Below are 25,615 nucleotides of genomic sequence, written 5' to 3'. Positions count from 1 at the left end.
TGAGAATATTTTGCTATGGTAGTCGCTGCAAGCTTCACGCACTGATATCTTTATTGTCAAATGCGTTCCATTCAACATCTCTCTATCCATTGCCTTCTGCTTTGTTTCACACCTACTGTGGAGTGTCTCTGTATCTTTATGAGTTTCTCCAGAGTTACTGCATGCCACGAAGGATCCCTCCCATCATAAAATTTTCTACTGGGTACATGTCTATTTAGTACATGGCCAACTATTGTTTTAAATTTGAACCATAGTGCCTATACATGCTCCTGTGCTGAGCTAAAAGTTTCAAATTCCTCACAGAGTTATGACACTAATGCTTTATTATTTAGTTCACTGAACATGTAAATCTCTCTACTTATTTAGTTGTTTATTGTACTTTGATAACCACTGTTGCTAAATGGCCTCGTGGTCAATGATACCGGTTTCGACGTGGACATCCTCAAAGAAGTCAGGTCTTTTTGTTGCAATGAGATCTAATGAGGGGGGTTCCAAACTATCTGTTCTAAGTAATTTTCAGAGAATGCATTTAGTAATGTTCCACAGGATGTACTGTCACATTCACCACTAAGAAAACTGGAATTACCCCATTTGAATGTCGGATAAGTAAAGTCTCCTATGATGATTACAAGATGACTGGGGAATTTATGTAATACTGAACTGAGGTTTTCTCTAAAGTTTGTGATTAAATCATGAGGTGAGTCTGATGACTGATAGAAGCATATAATAATAATTTATGGTCACCCCAAACAATTTCACTTACAGCTTCAACCTGTGTCTCAATAGTTTTGAGTTTCTTGTCTACTGCTACAATTACATCACTTCCATTTCCCATTAGCCTGTCTTTTCAATACACTTAAATTTTCCCCAAAAGTCTCTCTGGTGTCAACTTTGGGTATTGACCAGCTTTCTGCACGTTGTATTATGTGAATTTCACGGCATTTTTTGGAGCACTTAAAACTCTGGCACTTTGTTGAGAATGTTTTGGCAGTTAACAACTGAGATTTTGATACTTTTGCCTCTGGGGGCATTTCTTTGGATCTTACACTAATACAGATCTCCTACAGTTATCATTATCTGGAATGGATGGAGAGTTGCCTAATCTACAAAACCTCTTGTGTGCAACACACACACAGTCAGCTGGCTGGGTGGCAGCCTCTGATGTGTAGAAGAATGGTGGTCTATGTGGTCTATGACATTGCTGAGCAGTTAGAGAGACTGAAGTGGCACTGGGCAAGATACATGGTGAGCAACAACTTCAAATGGACCATAACACTGATGGAATGGTGTCCAAGGGATATGTAGAAAAGTGTCAGACATCCTCTGACAAGGTGGAGGGACACCGTCCGATATTAGGAAAAACTGTATCCATACCACCCAGCAAAGATCAACAATGAAATCTTTGGAAGAGGCCAATGTCTAGGACTGGATTCTAGAGACTGAAAAAGAAGACAAAGACAAAGAAGAAGAAGAAACAATTCTCAATCCTATGGTCCAAATTCAGGAAGTCACAGCCTGGCTTCTCACAGAACCTTCAGAGTCTCTGGTTCAAGCCTTGCACTTGACACAATCAGAGGGCCATGATCTGCTCTGGGAACAAAGCTGCAGATTAAGAGTTTCGCTGAAACTCTGTGACCAAGGCTGATATTCTCGATCTTCTCTGTCAATCATTGGAATGATCCACGTATGATCTAGGAGCCCAGACAACAGGCATTGTTTGTCCCAATGCAAGCCACATCTGTAGTTGGTTACACCCCATTCCCTCAATGTCTGCTGTAATAGACTCTTCAACATGTTTAATGAGGCCTTCAGACATACACACCGAGCACCACACAGTGCTCTTTCCTATCCCTTGCTCCCGTTCCCTTAAGGGGTACCATTATAAGCATACCTTCGAACTGCTGATGATTAATAGACGACTACCCTGTTGTGTTTTCCTCCCTATGACATGGGACTCAGTATGACTTTCAACAGGTGAAGTGAGTCTCACTAGCCCAGTTTTGGTTTCAGTAGAAGATAGCATCTCAAACTTGTTAGTTCTTCCTGCTCCCTGTGTTCCCACTACAGGATGACTAGATTTACCACTGACATGACACTCACAGTTAAGTGGATGTGTAGCAACAGATTTTGTAGTTTCTGCAGAAAGGCCAATGTTCACAGTAGAGGATAGAACCTTTCCAGATGTGAGAGCTTGTAATGCTTCGAGAATTTCTGCATAAATTCTAGAACCACTCGTCCTTCTACCATCTCAAACACATGATATTTTAAATATAAGTGAGAGAGTGGAAGCGTATCTACTGTGCCACCTGTTTCTGTGTGCAGGTTGGAAGTTTGTTATGAGAAGACTGTAAGAGTGGCAGTCCACTGACAACGACAAGTGTTTGCCGCTAGTGCCACAGATGCTGTGTGAAAGAACAAAGAGTAATTATATGCTATTCTTTGCTGTGTTAGTGAATGTGATTATTGTAAAAAAGAAAAACGGACAACTGACAACAGACTTTTAACTTACTTCATGTCTTAACTCTGAACAAGGCAAGACGGCATGTGATGTTCACGCATTATTTGGTTGTCAAGCCAATGCAATTATGAATGTGTTTAATTGAGTCTAATGTTTGATGACTAAGCTGATTTCCAGAAGTTTAAATGTTTGTATGAAAAATGGTAAAGTTGTTTCCTGTGAAAGTTGAAAATATATCGTAACTGAACTTAAAGTATTGTGCGAGTACCCAATTATTTAAAGAATAGAGAAATAGTCAAATAGATTCCTGTTACCAGCGATAGTCTTCGGAGAAGAAGCTTTTGGGAGATCGGCATATCTGATTATCCAGAGAAGAGGATCGGCTGCACACATCACGTAAGTAAACTGATGAGAGTGAGGTGTGAATTGTGAATGCAATCCAGTTTCGCACCATTTCTCGTGTCATCAAAATGTTAGAAGCTTCACCAAACATAATACAGGACGCTGTAAATGAACTCTGAAAATTCATAACTACTTATTCATACAACTTACAGACCTAGACTTGGCATAAGGTAGATCAAGTTTTGTCTCTTGTAATACACTAGAACAAATCACACTAGTGCAAGTGCTATTGATAGTTGTAGCAAAGCTGGCTGTCTCCACTGGTCTCACTGAGTGCTTTGGTTTGAAGCATCAAAGTCTATGACAACCGTACAACATAATTTTGAATGGTGTATGTTTTGTTGAAACTGAATAATCAGTAGCCTATAAAAAATTCTCACATCAACCAGGAAATAACAATGATATAAGTAAAGTGAGAGAAAACTTTGTTAATAATTCTACAAAATCAGTGCAGCTTGCTCCTTGCAAACTGGGTGTCCCATATGTGACTGTTCAATGTGGGTTAAGAAGATATTTGTATCTCAAACATGCAAACTAACAATGACACAAGAACTAAAAGACAATAAGATTAATTCTGGAAACAACAAGATTGTTTGTACAGACATTTTTAGGAAATTTTACATCAATTGGCACAAGATGAAAGTTTCACTGGAAACATTATCTTTAGTGTGAGTCAACTTTTCAGTTAAGTGGTAAAATTAATAAACACAGAATACAGAATTTGGGGCCGTAGAAATCAATGAACAACCTGGGAACATGCTCTTGATAGCCCAAATGTTGATTTATTTTGTGCTTTGAGCAAAAACCAAGTTTATGGCCCTTTCCTCTTCCAAGAAGAATAATTCAAGTTATTTGTTTACTGTTCTGTGTAATATTGCACCAGCCATTATGCAGTCCAACAGTGTTTGCTGTTCTCAAACACAGAATGAGGAGCTATTCGTAAGCAGCTGGAAATCTGTAATATCACATTTTATTATGGAAATAGCTGTGTCAGATAAAATACAGTGAGTAGGAACCACAGATGTTCCTCTCTGATTTATATCCCTGTTGTCCAATGTAATGTTCACAACTCCGATTTTGTATTTGCTCTGATAAAGACAAAGGGAACTTGATAGTAAGTGCAAAAATTGAATTCAAGGGAGAAATAAATGACTGTTCATCTCTGGTAAATAATTAGATGGGACTCGAACATAAATACTACTCTTCTACTCATTCTAATTACTCAAGTGTCAGCTACTTTATGTTGATTTGGAGTTGCAGGGACGTTGGGGAGATTGGTGAACAGCACTTTACCAACATATTACCACACATCAAAACACACACACACACACACACACACACACACACACACACAGAGGCATGCACATGCACAAGGCGTAAAATACCATAAAAAATAACAATATAAGTCTTCCTGACTACTGTTAAGTGACTGGAAGCTGCTGCAAATGAGTGTGTTGGATAGTTACCACGAGTCATGTACCAGACATGCCCTTAAAATGAAAATTTTCATAAGTGAGTGATTGTTTTACAAAAATTTTAATGTGAGCAGCACAACAATGTAGTAAATTATTTCACCTTTTACTAGGTTATCCTTCCCTCCCCCCCCCCCCCCCCTCCCTCTCCCTCTCTCTCTCTCTCTCTCTCTCTCTCTCTCTCTCTCTCTCTCTCTCTCTCTCTCACAGGTTGAAACCAAACTTTAATACTTGTATACACTTAAGTTAAATGTTTTCATAATGCCAATACAGCTTGAAACATATTATTAAATAAATAATTTAGAAGTCGACAATTTATGTGACTGTTAGCAGTATCTGAAAATCTTTTCATATTTTTGAAACAGTCACAGTTTATTAATACGCAACATGGCTTCTAATTTCTCTCACTTCTATTGCACACAGACAGTGACCTGCTGAGCCTGAAGCATGTATTAACATTAGCCAACATTTCATTTACAAACAATGCCTTGGGCAATGACAATCATGTCCTATTTCCCTCTGATATTCCTTCAAGAGGGCTACCAGCGTTTGTTTTCTTTGAATGTATGAAAATGACTAGTATACAATAGTTCACCCACTTAGACAACATTTTTATAAGCTACCAGTATATCCTTATCAAACACCTGGAATGTCCCACTTGTATTCTTATTATGATTATTATTTCTTTCCTTTCTCAGATGTTATACCTGGTTAAAAATGGAAAGTGACACGGACCTTGATCAAGGGTGACTTCCTTTTAACTCTACGGTATATGTGCATTTAGGAACTTCCGGGTAATTGAATATGTATCAATAATTACAGAATTCATGACGATGTAAATAAAACAGAAAGAAACTTCCACATGGGAAAAATATATTAAAAATAAAGATTCCAAGACTTACCAAGCGGGAAAGCGCCGGCAGACAGGCACATGAACAAAACACACAAACACACACACAGAATTACAAGCTTTCGCAACTGGCAGTTGCTTCGTCAGGAAGGAAGGAAGGAGAGGGAAAAATGAAAGGGTGTGGGTTTTAAGGGAGAGGGTAAGGAGTCATTCCAATCCCGGGAGCGGAAAGACTTCCCTTAGGGAAAAAAAGGACAGGTGTACACTCGCACACACACACACACATATCCATGGATGAATATGTGTGTGTGTGTGTGCGAGTGTACACCTGTCCTTTTTTTCCCCTAAGGGAAGTCTTTCCGCTCCCGGGATTGGAATGACTCCTTACCCTCTCCCTTAAAACCCACACCCTTTCATTTTTCCCTCTCCTTCCTTCCTTCCTGACGAAGCAACTGCCAGTTGCGAAAGCTTGTAATTCTGTGTGTGTGTTTGTGTGTTTTGTTCATGTGCCTGTCTGCCGGCGCTTTCCCGCTTGGTAAGTCTTGGAATCTTTATTTTTAATATAATTACAGAATTCTGTAGTTGTATATATACATTTGGATGTAGCTGTATTGCATTGATGTACTGGTGGATATTGTGTGGTATGACTCCTGTAGTTGATAGTATAATTGGTATAATGTCAACTTTATCCTGATGCCACATGTCCTTGACTTCCTTAGCCAGTTGGACATATTTTTCAATTTTTTCTCCTGTTATCTTCTGTATATTTGTTGTATTGGGTATGGATATTTCGATTAGTTGGGTTAACTTCTTCTTTTCATTGGTGAGTATGATGTCAGGTTTGTTAGGTGGTGGTGTTTTATCTGTTATAATGGTTCTGTTCCAGTATAATTTGTATTCATCATTCTCCAGTACATTTTGTGCTTCATACTTGTATGTGGAAACGTGTTGTTTTATTAGTTTATGTTGTATGGCAAGTTGTTGATGTATTATTTTTGCTACATTGTCATGTCTTCTGGGGTATTCTGTATTTGCTAGTATTGTCCATCTACTTGTGATGTGATCTACTGTTTCTATTTGTTGTTTGCAAAGTCTGCATTTATCTGTTGTGGTATTGGGGTCTTTAATAATATGCTTGCTGTAATATCTGGTGTTTATTGTTTGATCCTGTATTGCAGTCATGAATCCTTCCGTCTCACTGTATATATTGCCTTTTCTTGGTCATGTGTTGGATGCGTCTTGATCGATGTGTGGCTGTGTTAGACAATACCAGCGCTTACCACGTTGTGTTTTCTTTTTCCAATTTACTTTCTTCGTATCTGTTGATGTTATGCGATCTAAAGGGCTGTAGAAGTGGTTATGAAATTGCAATGGTGTAGCCGATGTATTTATATGAGTGATTGATTTTTGTATTTTGCTAGTTTCTGCTCGTTCTATAAAGAATTTTCTTAAATTGTCTACCTGTCCATAATATAGTATTATTTGTGGCATTGTGATCGTATTAAGTGTATTGAGTGCTTCTAGGTCTGTGTTACTCCATTTCACTACTCCAAATGAGTAGGGCAATATTGGTACAGCGTAAGTATTTATAGCTTTTGTCTAGTTTCTTGCTGTCAATTCTGTTTTCAGTATTTTTTGTTAGTCTTTGTCTATATTTTTCTTTTAGTTCTTCTTTAATATTTGTATTATCTATTCCTATTTTTTGTCTGTATCCTAGATATTTATAAGCATCTGTTTTTTCCACCACTTCTATGCAGTCGCTGTGGTTCTCCAATATGTAATCTTCATGTTTATTATTATTATTATTTGTGCTGTGATCCAAAAAATTACAATTTATCAGATGTTGTTGTTGTGGTCTTCAGTCCTGAGACTGGTTTGATGCAGCTCTCCATGCTACTCTATCTTGTGCAAGCTTCTTCATCTCCCAATACCTACTGCAACCTACATCCTTCTGAATCTGCTTAGTGTAGTCATCTCTTGGTCTCCCTCTACGATTTTTACCCTCCACACTGCCCTCCAATACTAAATTGGTGATCCCTTGATGCCTCAGAACATGTCCTACCAACCGATACCTTCTTCTGGTCAAGTTGTGTCACAAACTTCTCTTCCCCCCAATCCTATTCAATACTTCCTCATTAGTTATGTGATCTACCCATCTAATCTTAAGCATTCTTCTGTAGCACCACATTTCGAAAACTTCTAGTCTCTTCTTGTCCAAACTATATATCGTCCATGTTTCACTTCCATACATGGCTACACTCCATACAAATACTTTCATAAATGACTTCCTCACACTTAAATCTATACTCGATGTTAACAAATTTCTCTTCTTCAGAAACGCTTTCCTTCCCATTGCCAGTCTACATTTCATATCGTCTCTACTTTGACCATCATCAGTTATTTTGCTCCCCAAATAGCAAAACTCCTTTACTACTTTAAGTGTCTCATTTCCTAATCTAATTCCCTCAGCATTACCCGACTTAATTCGACTACATTCCACTATCCTCGTTTTGCTTTTGTTGATGTTCATCTTATTTCTTCCTTTCAAGACACTATCCATTCCGTTCAACTGCTCTTCCAAGCCCTTTGCTGTCTCAGACAGAATTACGATGTCATCGGCAAACCTCAACATTTTTATTTCTTCTCCATGGATTTTAATACCTACTCCGAATTTTTCTTTTGTTTCCTTCCTGCTTGCTCAATGTACAGATTGAATAACATAGGGGACAGACTACAACCCTCTCTCACTCCCTTCCCGACCACTGCTTCCCTTTCATGTCACTCAACTCTTATAACTGCCATGCTGGTTTCTGTACAAATTGTAAATAGCCTTTCGCTCCCTGTATTTTACCCCTGCTACATTCAGAATTTGAAAGAGAGTATTCCAGTCAACATTGTCAAAAGCTTTCTCTATGTCTACAAATGCTAGAAACGTAGGTTTGCCCTTCCTTATTCTAGCTTCTAAGGTAAGTCGTAGGGACAGTATTGCCTCACATGTTCCAACATTTCTACGGAATCCAAACTGATCTTCCTTGAGGTCGGCTTCTACTATTTTTTCCATTTCTGTAAAATATTCACGTTAGTATTTTGCAGCTGTGACTTATGAAACTGGTAGTTCGGTAATTTTCACATCTGTCAACACCTGCTTTCTTTGGGATTGGAATTATTATATTCTTCTTGAAGTCTGAGGGTATTTCACCCGTCTCATACATCTTGCTCACCATATGGTAGAGTTTTGTCAGGACTGGCTCTCCCAAGGCCGTCAGTAGTTCCAATGGAATGTTGTCTACTCCGGGGGCCTTGTTTCGACTCAGGTCTTTCAGTGTTCTGTCAAACTCTTCACGCAGTATCGTATCTCCCATTTCATCTTCATCTACATCCTCTTCCATTTCCATAATATTGTCCTCAAGTACATTGCCCTTGTATAGACCCTCTATATACTCCTTCCACCTTTCTGATTTCCCTTCTTTGCTTAGAACTGGGTTTCCATCTGAGCTCTTGATGTTCATACAAGTGGTTCTCTTATCTTCAAAGGTCTATTTAATTTTCCTGTAGGCAGTACTTCTCTTACCCGTAGTGAGATAAGGCTCTACATCCTTACATTTGTCCTCTAGCCATCCCTGCTTAGCCATTTTGCACTTCCTGTCGATCTCATTTTTGAGACGTTTGTATTCCTTTTTGCCTGCTTCATTTACTGCATTTTTATATTTTCTCCTTTCATCAATTAAATTCAATATTTCTTCTGTTACCCAAGGATTTCTAATAGCCCTCATCTTTTTACCTACATGATCCTCTGTTACCTTCACTACTTCATCCCTCAAAGCTACCCATTCTTCTTCCACCGTACTTCTTTCCCCCATTCCTGTCAATTGCTCCCTTATGCTCTCCCTGAAATTCTGTACAACCTCTGGTTCTTTTAGTTTATCCAGGTCCCATCTCCTTAAATTCCCACCTTTTAGCAGTTTCTTTAGTTTTAATCAACAGGTCATAACCAATAGATTGTGGTCAGAGTCCACATCTGCCCCTGAAAATGTCTTACAATTTAAAACCTGGTTCCTAAATCTCTGTCTTACCATTATATAATATATCTGAAACCTGTCGGTATCTCCAGGCTTCTTCCATGTATACAGCCTTCTTTTATGATTCTTGAACCAAGTGTTAGCCATGATTAAGTTGTGCTCTGTGCAAAATTCTACCAGGCGGCTTCCTCTTTCTTTTCTTTGCCCCAGTCCATATTCACCTACTACGTTTCCTTCTCTCCCTTTTCCTAATACCGAATTCCAGTCACCCATGACTATTAAATTTTCGTCCCCCTTCACTATCTGAATAATTTCTTTTATTTGATCATACATTTCTTCAATTTCTTTGTCATCTGCAAAGCTAGTTTTCATATAAACTTGTACTACTGTAGTAGGTGTGGGCTTCGTATCTATCTTGGCCACAATAATGCGTTCACTATGCTGTTTGTAGTAGTTTACCCGCATTCCTATTTTCCTATTCATTATTAAACCTACTCCTGCATTACCCCTATTTGATTTTGTGTTTATAACCCTGTATTCACCTGACCGAAAGTCTCATTCCTCCTGCCACCGAACTTCACTAATTCCCACTATATCTAACTTTAACCTATCCATTTCCCTTTTTAAATTTTCTAACCTACCTGCCTGATTAAGGGATCTGACATTCCACGCTCCGATTCGTAGAATGCCAGTTTTCCTTATCCTGATAACGACATCCTCTTGAGTAGTCCCCGCCCGGAGATCCGAATGGGGGACTATTTTACCTCCGGAATATTTTACCCAAGAGGACGCCATCATCATTTAATCATACAGTAAAGCTGCATGCCCTCGGGAAAAATTACAGCCGTAGTTTCCTCTTGCTTTCAGCCGTTCGCAGTACCAGCACAGCAAGGCCGTTTTGGTTATTGTTACAAGGCCAGATCAGTCAATCATCCAGACTGTTGCCCCTGCAACTACTGAAAAGGCTGCTGCCCCTCTTCAGGAACCACACATTTGTCTGCCCTCTCAACAGATATCCCTTCGTTGTGGTTGCACCTACGGTACGCCTATCTGTATCGCTGAGGCATGCAAGCCTCCTCACCAACGGCAAGGTCCAAGATTCATGGGGGCAGGATTTATCAGATAACAACACAAGATGTGCTTTTTATGGGATAGCAAGTGATATTGATGAATAATATCTGTTAGATAAAGTCAAAAATTCCTGCTTTTGCTGTAGCAAACTGACTTCTGTAGTACACATTACACTGCTTATAAGTGAGAACCTCCTATTGTCCCATTTTTCCTAATAAGAATGTAGCATCTGTAATGATAAGCAGAAAGCCATGAGGTAGTGGTAGCAGAACTGGGGCTAATAGTTCAGGAGGTAGTTCTTATCTTGAATGCGAAGGCTGTTGGTGTGATGGTTGGGCACCCTTTTGGTAGGGTCAAGGGGAATCCTAAAATTTATGGATTTTAGGAAGAGTGTTAAGCAGGAAGAGGTACAGAGAAATTAACTTTCATAGCCTAAATGAAGCACTGTGTGTAAACTTCATGGGGGCCAACTAATTAAAAATCTCAGTTCAGCATATTTTGCCCTTAGAAGTATTTATTATTGTACTGACCTAAAGACAAGATGGTAGTTTTATTTCACATATTTTCACTGATATTGAATTTAAATACCTTCTGGAGGCAGTGGGCCCAAAGCAAAAGGAATACTTTCCAGAGGAATGTTGTGTGATGTAGATAACTGCATATCTTATGACGACCATTTTAATGATCTTGGAATTACATTGCATTTATTGTTTTCCATGGATCCCTTGGAGAGGAGTCTCTGGGAATTTTTACAGTTGATTCCCACTGTATTTACTTTTTAATTGTTTCTGTTGTTGTTGAAAGATATCAGTTTTGACTCAACTGTTGATTTGCACAATAACAACACAAGGTAGAGAAATGATTTTCATGCAGACTTTTACTCCCCTTCAAGGGCTAACAGTGGAGCTATGAACTCTGGTGCAAACACATTTAACAAACTCCCATCTAACATTAACCACAAGGATCTAGGACTCCCTAATAATTCAAAACAAAATTAAAAGCAAATTCTATTAGTTACTTCCACAAATTATATGCTTTCTCGACTTGTGGATGAAAACCTGATGAATAAATCTATGAATGAAACAAAGTTGGTTTTCCATATTAACAAAATCCAGAGATGGTGTCCAACAGTGGTGACAATTCTCCATGAAGAAATTAAGTTGATCATTATTGCAGAAGTGGAGTCTTTGCCTGCAGGCAGAAAGATGAAGTCATCATTGGTCACTAATCTGCAAAGGATGTGTAATACTGGATGGATAGAAGGAAGTGATAGAGGATGTAGAAGATGATCACAGATGAATGAGGGTTGAAACTGTGAATGGCAAGATTAATTATTAGGTTTAGAGTGGCAGTCACCAAGGAACTACATTGTGAGGAAATAGTTTTAACAAAGAGAGTTGGGTAAGCACAACAGATCTTCATCAAATCCAATATGACTAAATCTGGATGTGAAACTAAACATTCAATCTTCAGAGAAGAATGAAATTTCAGATTCTGAGAATTATGCAAGTCTCCCTACTATGCTCAATAATCAAACAGACGCCTAAATCTACATTAATTCCTGTGCTTCATCTCTGGTACCTTTTCAACCTCCTGTCCCTGAGTCTCTGACTGTTGGATGGTGATTACAGGAAAAGTAGAAGAGTGTGACTGACACTTCATCTCTGGATCAGATTGGCACAATTACACTATATCATCAGTGAAAACACTGAAATCAATTACAAAGTGTTGGCATTAAATCAAGCAAATATCTATCCATATGACTCTTAAAACACAACACATATTCCTGGTTTATATGAGGCAGTTCAAACTTTCTTACTGAAATGGAAAGTGTTGTGTAAGATCTTTCATACGGGAGGAACTCAAATGAGATGAGTGATAAGTTGAGGGCATTAGGTATCTTGTTTGAGTTAAGTAGATATCTTATTTAATCTGACAAAACCATTTGATCTTAGAGATCACATTATTATTTTGCACTAGTTGGAACATTGTGAAATTAAGGGAAGTGAGGAACAATGAATAATTAAATATCTATAAAACACAAGGTTGTCCTACAATGTCAAAAACAGGGAATAGATTTCAATTTAACTAAGGAGGGTGGACGGGGGAAGAGGATATCATGTCCCACAGGGTTCTGCTGTGCCCTTTGCTTTTCTTGATTAAATGATGCTGTCAATTAAGAAAAATTATATTTGCTGATGACACAAGTATCAAGGGGAAAAATGTTTAATGTAATGTAAATGATTTAGCAAATAGTGTAAAAGAGAACATTAGCTCGTGGCTTACAGGAAACATTTGTTTTGTAAATAAAAACCACCTTTCCTTGTTGCAGTGTGTTTTAATTGTTCCAGACATGTTTCACCTTTTAAGGCATCTTTAGTGGAATAGTTATTTGAGTTTTTGGCTGGCATCTACATTTCCTCTCATCGTATCTCAACGTGTCTGGAACAAATAAAATACATTGCAGCAAGATAAGGTGGATTTTATTTGCAAAACAAATATTTCAATCCTTGCTGCAGATGATGAACATGTTAACAAATTTGTTATAGGAAACAGATTGACACTCAACTGCTAAAAAATAACTGCATACCGTTTCTTACACAGAACTCTAACAAAAGTGAAGTTTTATTGCCAAAAGTTGATTACATAACCAGTTTTCTGCACTAGAGATGAACTAAACCAAAGAACAATTCAGAAACAAAGTCAACAGCATGAAATCATTTGAACAGAACCACTAAAATGGAGGTCTATAAATTAAATTTTTGACAAGGAGGGAAAGTACTAAAAATGAAGAGGTTCTGCAAAGAGAGGCTAAGAAGCCATAAGTTCTACACTACACAGTCAATAGTTGACTAAATTTGGGTGGGAGAATACAGATTCATTGACAAAGAAATTCACATTCATTCAGTGAACACTAGAACTGAAAATAATTGTGCAGCATTCTACTGAAAGGTCACATTTTAATAGGTTTCCAGCAGAACTGAAAAAATTACATGATAAACCCCAGATATTCAAATCTACATTGAAAGATTTGCACATGGCACATTCCTTCTATTCTACACAAGAGTTACTGCAGTGTATTAGTTACTATACATATTACTGTAAATTGTTTTGATGTCTTCTTCATTATTTAATGACTCATCCCCAGCACCTTGGCTCACAGAAACTTGCTAAATTAGAAAAAAAGAAAATAAAAATTGAAATAAGAGCAAACTGCTGAACATACTGTTTGGTTCAGTAAGGGCACTCTTCAATTAGTCCCTGATTACAAAATACAGCCGAGCACAGTGGTGCAGTGGTTAGCACACTGGGCTTGTATCTAGTAGGATGAAGGTTTGAATACCTGTCCAGCCATCCAGAGTCAGGTTTTCCATGATTTCCCTAAATTGCTCCAGGCAAATGCTAGAATGTTCCTTTGAAAAGGGGACTGACAATATTGTTCCACATCCTTTCATACACTGGTCCTGTGCTCAGTCTCTAATGATCAAGCTACTGCTGGAATGTTAGACTTTAATCTTTCTTTCTTTCTCCCTTCCTTCCTTACAAACTAAGTTTTCTCAGGTTTTGATGTTAGATATTCAGACCAACTTCCTTCTCCAAAAGGATTTCCTTTTGTTTTGAATTATTTGAAAAAATGAAAGGAAGAGGAAGACTTGAGAAAAATAATCATTCCAGCCACTGGTTCATAGTAAACATGTAGAATACAGGTAAAATTTGCACATTGCTGGAACATAGGTGGGTGCCTACCTTTGAAGTATGACGACAATGGAGCAGTATCCTGTCATTTTCCAAACATTTGGAATATTTTCATATAATCCACATGTGAATGCAGGATATTTATTAAACAAATGAGTAAGAAGGTAATGCATCTTGTGGATATAGATTGATATTCTGTTTCATGACAAATGATTAAACTCTTTTATAACAGTTTGAAGAACTAAATTTTGAGCTTTAGCAGAAAAAGGCTACAGATTTATTTTGTAGTTTTCAAGGGATTATAATGATTGTAAACAGTGATAAAAGAAATGCTAGTGACAAGTTTTGGAATTTGACAATGAAATACATGAGGAAAAAACATAATCCAAATGCCAGCAGTCTACATTTTACACTTTATAAATATCAGAAGCGAAGTACCGAAGTAAATATGATAGTACACTAAACAAACTCATGCTGACAGCCTGACATAACATAACATGAAAAACCAGCCATGTCAGCTGCAAAAGCCACTTGTGCACACAGAATGCATAAAATCTGGCCTGCCTATACACAGATTGTGTTTTTTCTCCCTGTGTTTCAACCTGAGGCTCCTAAAATTGTCAATGGTTAACTTTATTGGTTATGCATTTATTGGAATAGTTTAATTATTCATCTTTCCATACCCGACGATGGACGCTACCCTTCTGAAACTGTGAAGATATTGAATCACATTGCCATAGGTTGCACATTGTTTTTATCGTGACTTATCCTCAGGCTCCCAAGGGTATCACCATTTCACTTTTTCATGATTAAGTTTAGCTAAATAGCACTACTCATTTTCACTTCACTAAAGAATACCAAAAGTATGCAAAGTACAAGTAATATCTAAATTTTATACCTTGATGCTGAAGATAGAGTGGTGGTTTGAATTCTTCATTCTTTTGAAAGTATTCCAAAACCCAGCCAAATAGTTCAGGATGACTTCCATCAGCACTTGTTGGTCGATGAAAGTCTACTAGCTGACACCTGTGAAAAGACAGAGAAACATATGATGGAGCACTAGCATGTCACTTTGTTCAACAGTCCACACTTTCAGAAACACAATATTGTGAAAAGGCGTTCGTCAATACTGGCCAAATGCTATATTTGTGAGTCTTTTTGTTGTGCCTATCTGCAACTCAGCATCTCTGCCTTCGTCAATACTGGCCGAAAGCTATATTTGCAACAGTCTTTTTGTTGTGCCTATCTGCAACTCAGCATCTCTGCTATATGGTGAGTGGCAACTTTCATTTTCACAATATTGTTACATTTCATTCTGGATTTTCCGTTGTTTGACTTTTGGAAAAAGTTTGTGATCTGCTTTTCATGTTCAAATATTTGGTTACAATGGGGTAAAGTGTTATTTTCATCATGGCCACAATGTCTGCTATCAGCTGAAGGCTCAGCCACCAGTCAGAATTGAATCAATCATGCACATGTGCCATATTTCTGTCAATTGGGAATGGTGATGCACATCCACTGCTGAGTTCATCAGTAACTTCCTCTCAGTCCTCCTTGAATGACTTGTGCCATTGGAGAACTTATGATTTGAACAAATAATCACTCCCAAAGGCCCCTTGCACTAACAGAAACATTTTGGCAGCAGACTTTGCAAGTTTAATGCAAAATTTGCTACTTTAATGTTGCTCCTTAGAATGATCCCTCACGCCTTGGTATGTAACATCAATACGCGGTTCACGAGAACGAAGGTCGTGACTCTCTGACGCCTTGGAGGCAACTGAGACTGAGTGCGTTTTGATGTTAACTGCCCCTACAACTAGCCCAGCAATTTAGAATGTGCTTTGATATATAATCACATCAGGAAAAAATTAGTCGCATTCCTTCCAGGACCCACTTTGTATTCCTGATGTTTCCGGTTGTTACTGATTCTAAGTAATCCTTTGACAATTTTTCATATGGCCTTAAATATATTGGTAGATTCATGTATGTACCTATTATTCTGCAGCTCCTTAGCTTTATACATTTCTTTTCTTAGGATCTTCCTGTTGTTGTTGTTGTCCTCAGTCCTGAGACTGGTTTGATGCAGCTCTCCATGCTACTCTATCCTGTGCAAGCTTCTTCATTTCCCAGTACTTACTGCAACCTACATCCTTCTGAATCTGCTTAGTGTATTCATCTCTTGGACTCCCTCTACGATTTTTACCCTCCACGCTGCCCTCCAATGCTAAATTTGTGATCCCTTGATGCCTCAAAACATGTCCTACCAACCGATCCCTTCTTATAGTCAAGTAGTGCCACAAACTTATCTTCTCCCCAATCCTATTCAATACCTCCTCATTAGTTACGTGATCTATCCACCTTATCTTCAGCATTCTTCTGTAGCACCACATTTCGAAAGCTTCTATTCTCTTCTTTTCCAAACTAGTTATCGTCTATGTTTCACTTCCATACACGGCTACACTCCAAACAAATATTTTCAAAAACGACTTCCTGATACATAAATCTATATTCGATGTTAACAAATTTCTCTTCTTCGGAGACGCTTTCCTTACCATTGCCAGTCTACATTTTATATCCTCTCTACTTCGACCATCATCAGTTATTTTACTTCCTAAATAGCAAAACTCCTGTACTACTTTAAGTGTCTCATTTCCTAATCTAATTCCCTCAGCATCACCTTCTTAATTCAACTACTTTCCATTATCTTTGTTTTGCTTTTGCTGATGTTCATCTTATATCCTCCTTTCAAGACACTGTCCATTCCGTTCAGCTGCTCTTCCAAGTCCTTTGCCGTCTCTGATAGAATTACAATGTCATTGGCGAACCTCAAAGTTTTTACTTCTTGTCCATGGATTTTAATACCTACTCCAAATTTTTCTTTTGTTTCCTTTACTGCTTGCTCAATATACAGATTGAATAACATCGGGGAGAGGCTACAACCCTGTCTCACTCCTTTCCAAACCACTGCTTCCCTTTCATGCCCCTCGACTCTTATGACTGTCATCTGGTTTCTGTACAAATTGTAAATAGCATTTCGCTCCCTGTATTTTACCCCTGCCACCTCAGAATTTGAAAGAGAGTATTCCAGTCAACATTGTCAAAAGCTTTCTCTAAGTCTACAAATGCTAGAAACGTAGGTTTGCCTTTTCTTAATTTTTTTTCTAAAATAAGTCGTAAGGTCAGTATTGCCTCACGTGTTCCAACATTTCTACGGAATCCAAATTGATCCTCACCGAGGTCCGCATCTACCAGTTTTTCCATTCATCTGTAAAGAATTCGCGTTAGTATTTTGCAGCTGTGACTTATTAAACTGATAGTTCGGTAATTTTCACATCTGTCAGCACCTGCTTTCTTTGGGATTGGAATTATTATATTCTTCTTGAAGTCTGAGGGTATTTCGCATGTTTCATACATCTTGCTCACCAGCTGGTAGAGTTTTGTTATGACTGGCTCTCCCAAGGCCGTCAGTAGTCCTAATGGAATGTTGTCTACTCTGGGGACCTTGTTTCGGCTCAGGCCTTTCAGTGCTCTGTCAAACTCTTCACGCAGTATCTTATCTCCCATTTCGTCTTCATCTACATCCTCTCCCATTTCCATAATATTGTCCTCAAGTACATCACCCTTGTATAAACCTTCTATATACTCCTTCCACCTTTCTGCCTTCCCTTCTTTGCTTAGAACTGGGTTGCCACCTGAGCTCTAGATATTCATACACGTGGTTCTCTTCTCTCCAAAGGTCTCTTTAATTTTCCTGTAGGCAGTATCTATCTTACCCCTAGTGAGATAAGCTTCTACATCCTTACATTTGTCCTCTGATTCCTAAATCTCTGTCTTACCATTATATAATCTATCTGATACTTTTTAGTATCTCCAGGATTCTTCCATGTAAACAACCTTCTTTTATGATTCTTGAACCAAGTGTTAGCTATGATTAAGTTGTGCTCTGTGCAAAATTCTACCAGACGGCTTCCTCTTTCATTTCTTAGCCCCAATCCATAATCACCTACTATGTTTCCTCCTCTCCCTTTTCCTACTGACGAATTCCAGTCACCCATGACTATTAAATTTTCGTCTCCCTTCACTACCTGAATAATTTCTTTTATCTCATCATACATTTCTTCAATTTCTTCGTCATCTGCAGAGCTAGTTGGCATATAGACTTGGATTACTGTTGTAGGGGTGGGCTTTGTGTCTATCTTGGTCACAATAATGTGTTCACTATGTTTTTTGTAGTAGCTTACCCACACTCCTATTTTTTTATTCATTATTAAAACTACTCCTGCATTACCCCTATTTGATTTTGTGTTTATAACCCTGTAGTCAGCTGACCAAAAGTCTTGTTCCTCCTGCCACCAAACTTCACTAATTCCCACTATATCTAACTTTAATCTATCCATTTCCCTTTTTAAATTTTCTAACCTACCTGCCCGATTAAGGGATCTGACATTCCACGCTCCGATCCATAGAACGCCAGTTTTCTTTTTCCTGATAACGACATCCTCCTGAGTAGTCCCCGCCCGGAGATCCGAATGGGGGGACTATTTTACCTCCGGAATATTTTACCCAAGAGGACGCCATCATCATTTAATCATACAGTAAAGCTGCATGTCCTCGGGAAAAATTGCAGCTGTAGTTTCCCCTTGCTTTCAGCCGTTCGCAGTACCAGCACAGCAAGGCCGTTTTGGTTAATGTTGCAAGGCCAGATCAGTCAATCATCCAGACTGTTGCCCCTGCAACTACTGAGAAGGCTGCTGTCTCTCTTCAGGAACCACATGTTTGTCTGGCCTCTCAACAGATACACCTCCGTTATGGTTGCACCTACGGTACGGCCATCTGTATCGCTGAGGCACGCAAGCCTCCCTACCAACGGCAAGGTCCATGGTTCATGGGGGGTGGGGGAAGATCTTCCTAAGTAATTTAAAGTAGATGTGGAAATTTGAATGTTTTTCAATACTGTTTCACATGTATTGTGTCCTTATAGTCTCACATGATACAATGATGCCTTTTGTTATTCACCCATGATTTAGTTTTCCATCTGTGTGTTTTAATGTCACAGACTTCAGTGGAAAGGAAACATTGAAATCCTTAACTACTTCAACAAGCAAGACAGCTGTTTTTCTGCCGACATTATCCTGGCACAGTAGAAGGTTTTTGAGGATTTGGTTAACATATATCTTTTAACGACAAATTTGGTAGTACTGGTGGAGACTTTTGAGAGGCAAACTATTTTCCCAATGTGGTCAGAGTATCCATTGGGCCATATCTATAAGTCTGATATGGGAAAAAAGAGTAAAAAAATCGACAAATATAACATTAACATTACTACTAGAATTTACTGTTACCCTTATGGAGTCCTTTACTATATGTCACACCCTGAAAGTGGCAAGAAAGTTTGATACTTCAACCATACTTGAAGATCAGTTGAAAAATGCTCATATTGGAGCACAAAAAACGCGAATATGCTCCTTTTTATTAGAAAACTCTGACTAAAAGTGGGGTACAAGCTGTCTCTCCTACCTCCCTTAGTACCTTAAAAAAAATTTCCCAAACATTTTGGCATGTAAATATATTTACCCTCTTTTTAACATACAACTCACCTCTCAATCCCACAAGATCCCTTAACTGTAACTCAGTCATGCCCACTAGTCCTTCACTGTAACTCGCTCATAACTGTCCACTCTCACTTGTCCATTCTCACTCACACATTCAGCCCAACTGAGGTCATTATCTCTTTGTGTCTTTCTTCCTTTCACTGTCTCCTGTCTCACAGCCACAATATCCTTTTTTTCTGTCCTCCTACTACTGTCTCCTCTCATTGTCACTGTCTCCCTCTTGCTGCTACCACAGCATTCATTCCTTCCCACTGCCGCAGTCTCTTCTCACTGTCACTATTTCTCTCTTTCTTGTTGTCGTCACAGACTCTGTCTCTCATTATCACTGGCTCTAACCTACTTCAACTTTCTCCTCCTCTTTTTTCTCTCCCAATGGCACTGTATCCTCCTTTTTCCCCCCTAACACTGTTCTGGTCACTGTCAATTACAAGTATGTTCCACTTCCCTTGTGTCCTGCTCTTTCTCTTACACTGCAATCGTCTCCTTCACTCCTTCTATACCATAATCATTGTCTACTGTCTTACAGTATTTATTACTGTTCAATTTTGTCTCATCCTCACTACTACTGTGTCTCCTTCTCTCTCAGCATGAAACAGTGCAAATATACTCACATGCCAAAATTATTGGGAAAATATTTTAAAGGTGCTAAGGAAGGTAAAATGAGGCAGCTGGTGCACCACTTTTCAGATCTTTTAAGAATGAGCAATTCACACTTTTTTGTCCTCTGGTAGGAACATTTTTCCACTGGTTCCCTTCTTTTTCCTGCCCCTCATATGAAAGAACTTTAAGGGTCAGCAAAATTTTAATAATTTACTTATGTGAAATTGAAATAACACAAAACTAATTTTACATCTCAGGCCAGATTTTACACGCAAAAAAGTTTTATGTTCGCTTCAGTACAACAAAATGTGGTTTGCAGAATCCTTCTGATGATAACACAGACAGTGTATTTCTCCATGCTGTATAAACTAAGTTTTTGCCTCACACTGGATTTTCCACGTACAAGTACGGTAACTTTGAAACACCATATCTTGGAAAAGGATAAAGATATCAAGAAGATTTCAGAGGTTGTTTGAAATCAAGATCTTAGGAATACATTGTAAAATTTTTGATAATTTACTTATGTGAAATTGAAATAATGCAAAACTAATTTTACCTCTCAGGCTAGATTTTATGTGCTGTCTAGGAGTCTGCAGCTCGGTTTTGGTATGAAGAAACCGGTAAAAAAAAAAAAAAAAAAAAAAAAAAAAAAAAAAAAAAAAAAAAAAAAAAAAAAAAAAAAATTGGAGGGGGGGTTTTTAAGGAACTGTCCATGGTGCCTCCATAAGCCCCACCAAGAACTTTATTAAATGCACAAAGAACGAACTGATTTGGCTCCATTTGCCTAAGCAGGAGGAAGTGTGCAATATTCATACTTTGAACCCATACTATGGGACAGTGACACTAAGATGATCCCTCTGTTGAGTGTAAAAATGGTTCCTAGCCCAATGACTATCCAAAATTCTTGACCCTATTTTTCCACCACCAACAGAACCTGATGTATGAGCCCTGGAAGAATCCGTTTTTATGCATGGGGTTTTGGAACATAGTGAACAATAAATGCAGAGAATAATCATATTAGTGTGTGTGATTTCTAATGCACCATGTAAAATTAGTGTGTGTGATTTCTAATGCACAATGTTCACTTTCTCGAAATTTAAATGATCAGTTTTGTTGATGATATTTAAATCCATGCATTCCTTGAGAAATATTAAGCAGCCCATCTCTTCTGTCTGATCTACAACAACTGCTACCAACTTTTTAATTCAGAAATTTAAGTAGAGGCAGGGCATCAGTTCTGAGCCAGTACTCAGTGGAACACATTATGTCTGTAGCATCTTTGTTATCACGAAGAAAAACCTCACCAACAATGGGTGAGAACATAATTAAAGAGGTAAATAGGGAACAAATAAAAGAACTTCATATTAAGTGGCTGTGATCAGATATGAAGGAGATCAGTCATTATAAGATAAACTGCCCGGTGGAAAAAGTAACTTGTACAAATGAGACAGAGAAACTACCTGTAGCTGCAGTGTAAAGAATGTCATGAAAAACAGGACTTGATACAGGCAGAGACATGAGAATTTGCCAAAAAGTATGTGGGTGAAGAATTGATATGATGCTCATGGAACAGCCTCACATCATCTACATCAACTTTCTGCACACCACAGGGAGATGAATGGCAGAGAGCACATTCCACTGTACCAGTTTCTTCCCGTTCCATTCAAGTAAGGAGTGCAAGAAGAATGATTGTTTGAATGCCTCTGTGCATCCACTAAATATTCTAATCTTATCCTCATGGTCCCTATGTGAGTGATATGTAGAGAACTGTAGTACATTCCTAGAATAATCATTCAAAGCTGGTTCAAAAAGTGAGTGAAATTGTTAGGCATCCATCTTGACAGTAGGTTATGTTGGAACACCCATACAGAAAAAGTTTGTAATAAATTGTGAAGATTAGTTTACCTGATAAGAAAATTAAAAAGCTGTGTCAATCAAGACCTTCTTCTTATGGTCTATTATGCATTTTTTCACACATATTTGAACTATGGGATAATACTTTGGGGGAACTCTGCTGGGGCTAAGAATGTTTCCTGTGGCAGAAGGAAGTAGTAAGGTGCATTTTTGGTCTACAAAAAAACTTCCTGCAAAGAATACTTCACCAAATACAAGATACTTACTGTTCCCAGCTTTTACATACTGAGAGTTCTTGCCTACGCCAAAGAGAATGCTCTTATATATGAAACTAGTGCTAATGTTCATACTTATGAAACCAGGAACAGAAACTTGATAAATATCCCCTGGACTAGAATATCCAAGAGCAAAAACAATTTTCCACACATTCACAAGATATTTTTGAACAAAATACTACAAAGTATTAAGGAACTGCTACTAACAAATTTAAAATGGTGATGGAATCATGGCTAAAAAGAAAGGCTTTCTATAATTTTCAGGAATTTTTATGTAATACTATAAATGATTTAACTGTAATGCGAACTAAATTATGTACATCATAAACTGGATAATATAAAAGTGTAAATTGAAATTTATCTAAGTTTAATATGTAACATCGTATTCTGTTGCCCACAAAGAAATAACTTATACAAGTATTAATTAAAATTTATGTAAGTTATATGTAACATTATATTATGTTGCCCACAAAGAAATAACTTGTACTTGACAATGTCTTATGCAACAGCAATGTTGTCTTCAGACAAATAAAAGGAAGTGATTGATTGGAACTATGTTAGTTGGCTTTCTCGACATAGTTAAGATCTATCTCCAAAAATAATCCTGTTCACTTCCATCAGTACATCTATGACACATCCCTTGTATCAAACAAACCTGAGACCATTTGTGCTGCCCTCCTCTATATATGTTTAATATCCCCTGTCAGTTCTATTTGGTATGGCTGTTTCTCAACCCCACTAACACTAATATATATTTCATTCATTTTTTCAGTGTTATGGGGATTACATTGGGTCAATTCTCCTGGGTTTTTCTTTTTAAAGGAACATTTGAAAATTGGGTTAAGCATTTCAGCTTTTGCTCTGCTATCCTCAATTTCAGTTCCTGTCTCACTACAGATTGGACTTTGATGTCACTAACAGCCTTTAAATATGATCACAATTTCTCTGGGTTTTGTGAAATATCATCTGACAATATTCTACTATGGTACTCACTGAAGGCATCTTGCATTGCTCTCTTGACAGCCAAACACATTTCATTCAGTATCTTTCTATCTAAAGCCTTATGCTTCATTTTACACCTATTATGCAGGAATCTCCACTTCTTTAGAAGTTTCTTTACAGTGTCTGTATACCATGGAGATTCCCTACCATTATACACTGTTATACTGCGTACATAGCTATCCAATGTATGAATAACTGTTCTTTGAGCCATAGTTCCTCTACATGATTCTGTCCTGTGATGAAAGTTTCAAGTTCCTCACTGCGATACAACACTACGTTTTGATTGAAGGGAGGTGTCAATGGAACAATCACACATAGAACTGAAGAAGAAACTTTATCAACGTTTAGTATTGCAGTGATTTAGTTTCAATAGTCAATGTTGGAACGTTGGTAGTTCCCAATAGAAATACAGACATATTATAAGGCATAAATTGGATGGTGGCCTATAGTACAGTCATTAACGTAAAATTAAAGGAAATGAACATAATGACTGAAGGAGGAAAGGTATAAATATCCAAAACTAAAAGAACAGTTATCAAGGCAGCCAGAGTTCAAGTACCAGCTGGAGAGTGGTTGTGGAAAAGGAGGTAAGCCTGAAGACATGAAACATTGTTGGAAGCTTTAAGGAAGATTACAAAAGAGGTATGAAAGGATGGAGAAATTATAAAAGTAAGGAAGCAAGACAAAAAAATTGGTATGAAAGCAAGCCACCAGAAGACCTTTTATAAGAAAATCAGGGTATACTTTTGCAAAGTTCAGGAACAATAAGTGGATATATGTAGATAGCATACGTGAAGGAACACATTCCATTTTTTAACTAACCATTCCAGTACACGTGACAGGCTGTATGGAATGTGCTAAGCAAAATGTTAACTTTGGAAATTATTGAATAGGGAATAAACCTCGCGCTGATACATTAGTAACAGCAGAGAAACAAAATGATAATTTCAGAGCTAAACAAATTTCTTAATGCTGAGAGAAACAAGCCTGTACTGATACCCTGGAACAGAGATCATATTTAATGGAGCGAAGTTTTTAAATTTGGTGATCTTGAGATATTCATCAAGACATTTATTTGGAGCATGTGAAGCTAAGATTGAGAATGGTAGGCTCTGAGGAAACAAGAAAAGAAAAAAATGATGCAATAGAGATATGGATATTGAGAAGAGGGACAAAAATATACTGGACTGAATGAAAATCCAATGAGCATATACTTAAGAAATGAAAGAGAAAATGACATTGATAACTGATTAACATTATATATATATATATTAAAAACAAAGATTCCAAGACTTACCAAGCGGGAAAGCGCCGGCAGACAGGCACATGAACAAAACACACAAACACACACACAGAATTACGAGCTTTCGCAACTGGCAGTTGCTTCGTCAGGAAAGAGGGAAGGAGAGGGAAAAATGAAAGGATGTGGGTTTTAAGGGAGAGGGTAAGGAGTCATTCCAATCCCGGGAGCGGAAAGACTTCCCTTAGGGGAAAAAAAGGACAGGTGTACACTCGCACACACACACACACATAATAATTGGGATATGTGTGTGGGTGTGCGAGTGTACACCTGTCCTTTTTTTCCCCTAAGGGAAGTCTTTCCGCTCCCGGGATTGGAATGACTCCTTACCCTCTCCCTTAAAACCCACATCCTTTCATTTTTCCCTCTCCTTCCCTCTTTCCTGACGAAGCAACTGCCAGTTGCGAAAGCTCGTAATTCTGTGTGTGTGTTTGTGTGTTTTGTTCATGTGCCTGTCTGCCGGCGCTTTCCCGCTTGGTAAGTCTTGGAATCTTTGTTTTTAATATATTTTTCCCATGTGGAAGTTTCTTTCTGTTTTATTTACATCGTCATATATATATATATATATATATATATATATATATATATATATATATATATATATATATATATATATATAAAAGAAAAACTAAATTGACTGAACACCTAACCCAGCTTCACAAAAAAAAAAAAGCTTAGAAGGAATAACCTAATCAAACAGAATATAAAAAAGGTAATGTACCGAATGCCTAAAATCGAATGCTAAACGTATCAAAAGACAGATATTTTATACATTGCCTAGGCATAGCATATTTTGCCAGACTGTCAGCTGCCAAAGCATATAATATGCATAATCCCACCATTTTTTTCACGCCAACACTGTCTGTGAGGGTGTTGGGATATTTGTTAAATGGTTGCAAAGACAACCTATTGTTGTATGATGTCCAACTATCATGTCACAGATATCGCCATAATAGTTTTGCAGTGTATAGCATCCAGCTGAATTTCCACAGGCACTCTCCGAC

The 25,615-nt window shown here is 37.9% G+C and overlaps 1 protein-coding gene across 6 annotated transcripts in view; it reads right to left on the bottom strand.

Annotated features, from left to right (window-relative positions):
• The window catches only part of LOC126334860 (zinc finger-containing ubiquitin peptidase 1-like), a 334,584-nt gene that overhangs the window by 159,689 nt on the left and 149,280 nt on the right, over positions 1-25,615 (bottom strand). For all 6 annotated transcript variants that reach the window (XM_049997541.1, XM_049997543.1, XM_049997544.1 and 3 more), the window contains exon 8: positions 14,867-14,994. In XM_049997541.1, the coding sequence (XP_049853498.1) occupies positions 14,867-14,994 (128 nt within the window). The remainder of the gene's footprint in view (positions 1-14,866; positions 14,995-25,615) is intronic.

This window comes from Schistocerca gregaria, chromosome 2, assembly GCF_023897955.1.
Source record: "Schistocerca gregaria isolate iqSchGreg1 chromosome 2, iqSchGreg1.2, whole genome shotgun sequence".
In the NCBI taxonomy this organism is placed as follows: Eukaryota; Metazoa; Arthropoda; class Insecta; order Orthoptera; family Acrididae; genus Schistocerca; species Schistocerca gregaria.
This window is presented reverse-complemented; position numbering and strand designations above follow the sequence as displayed.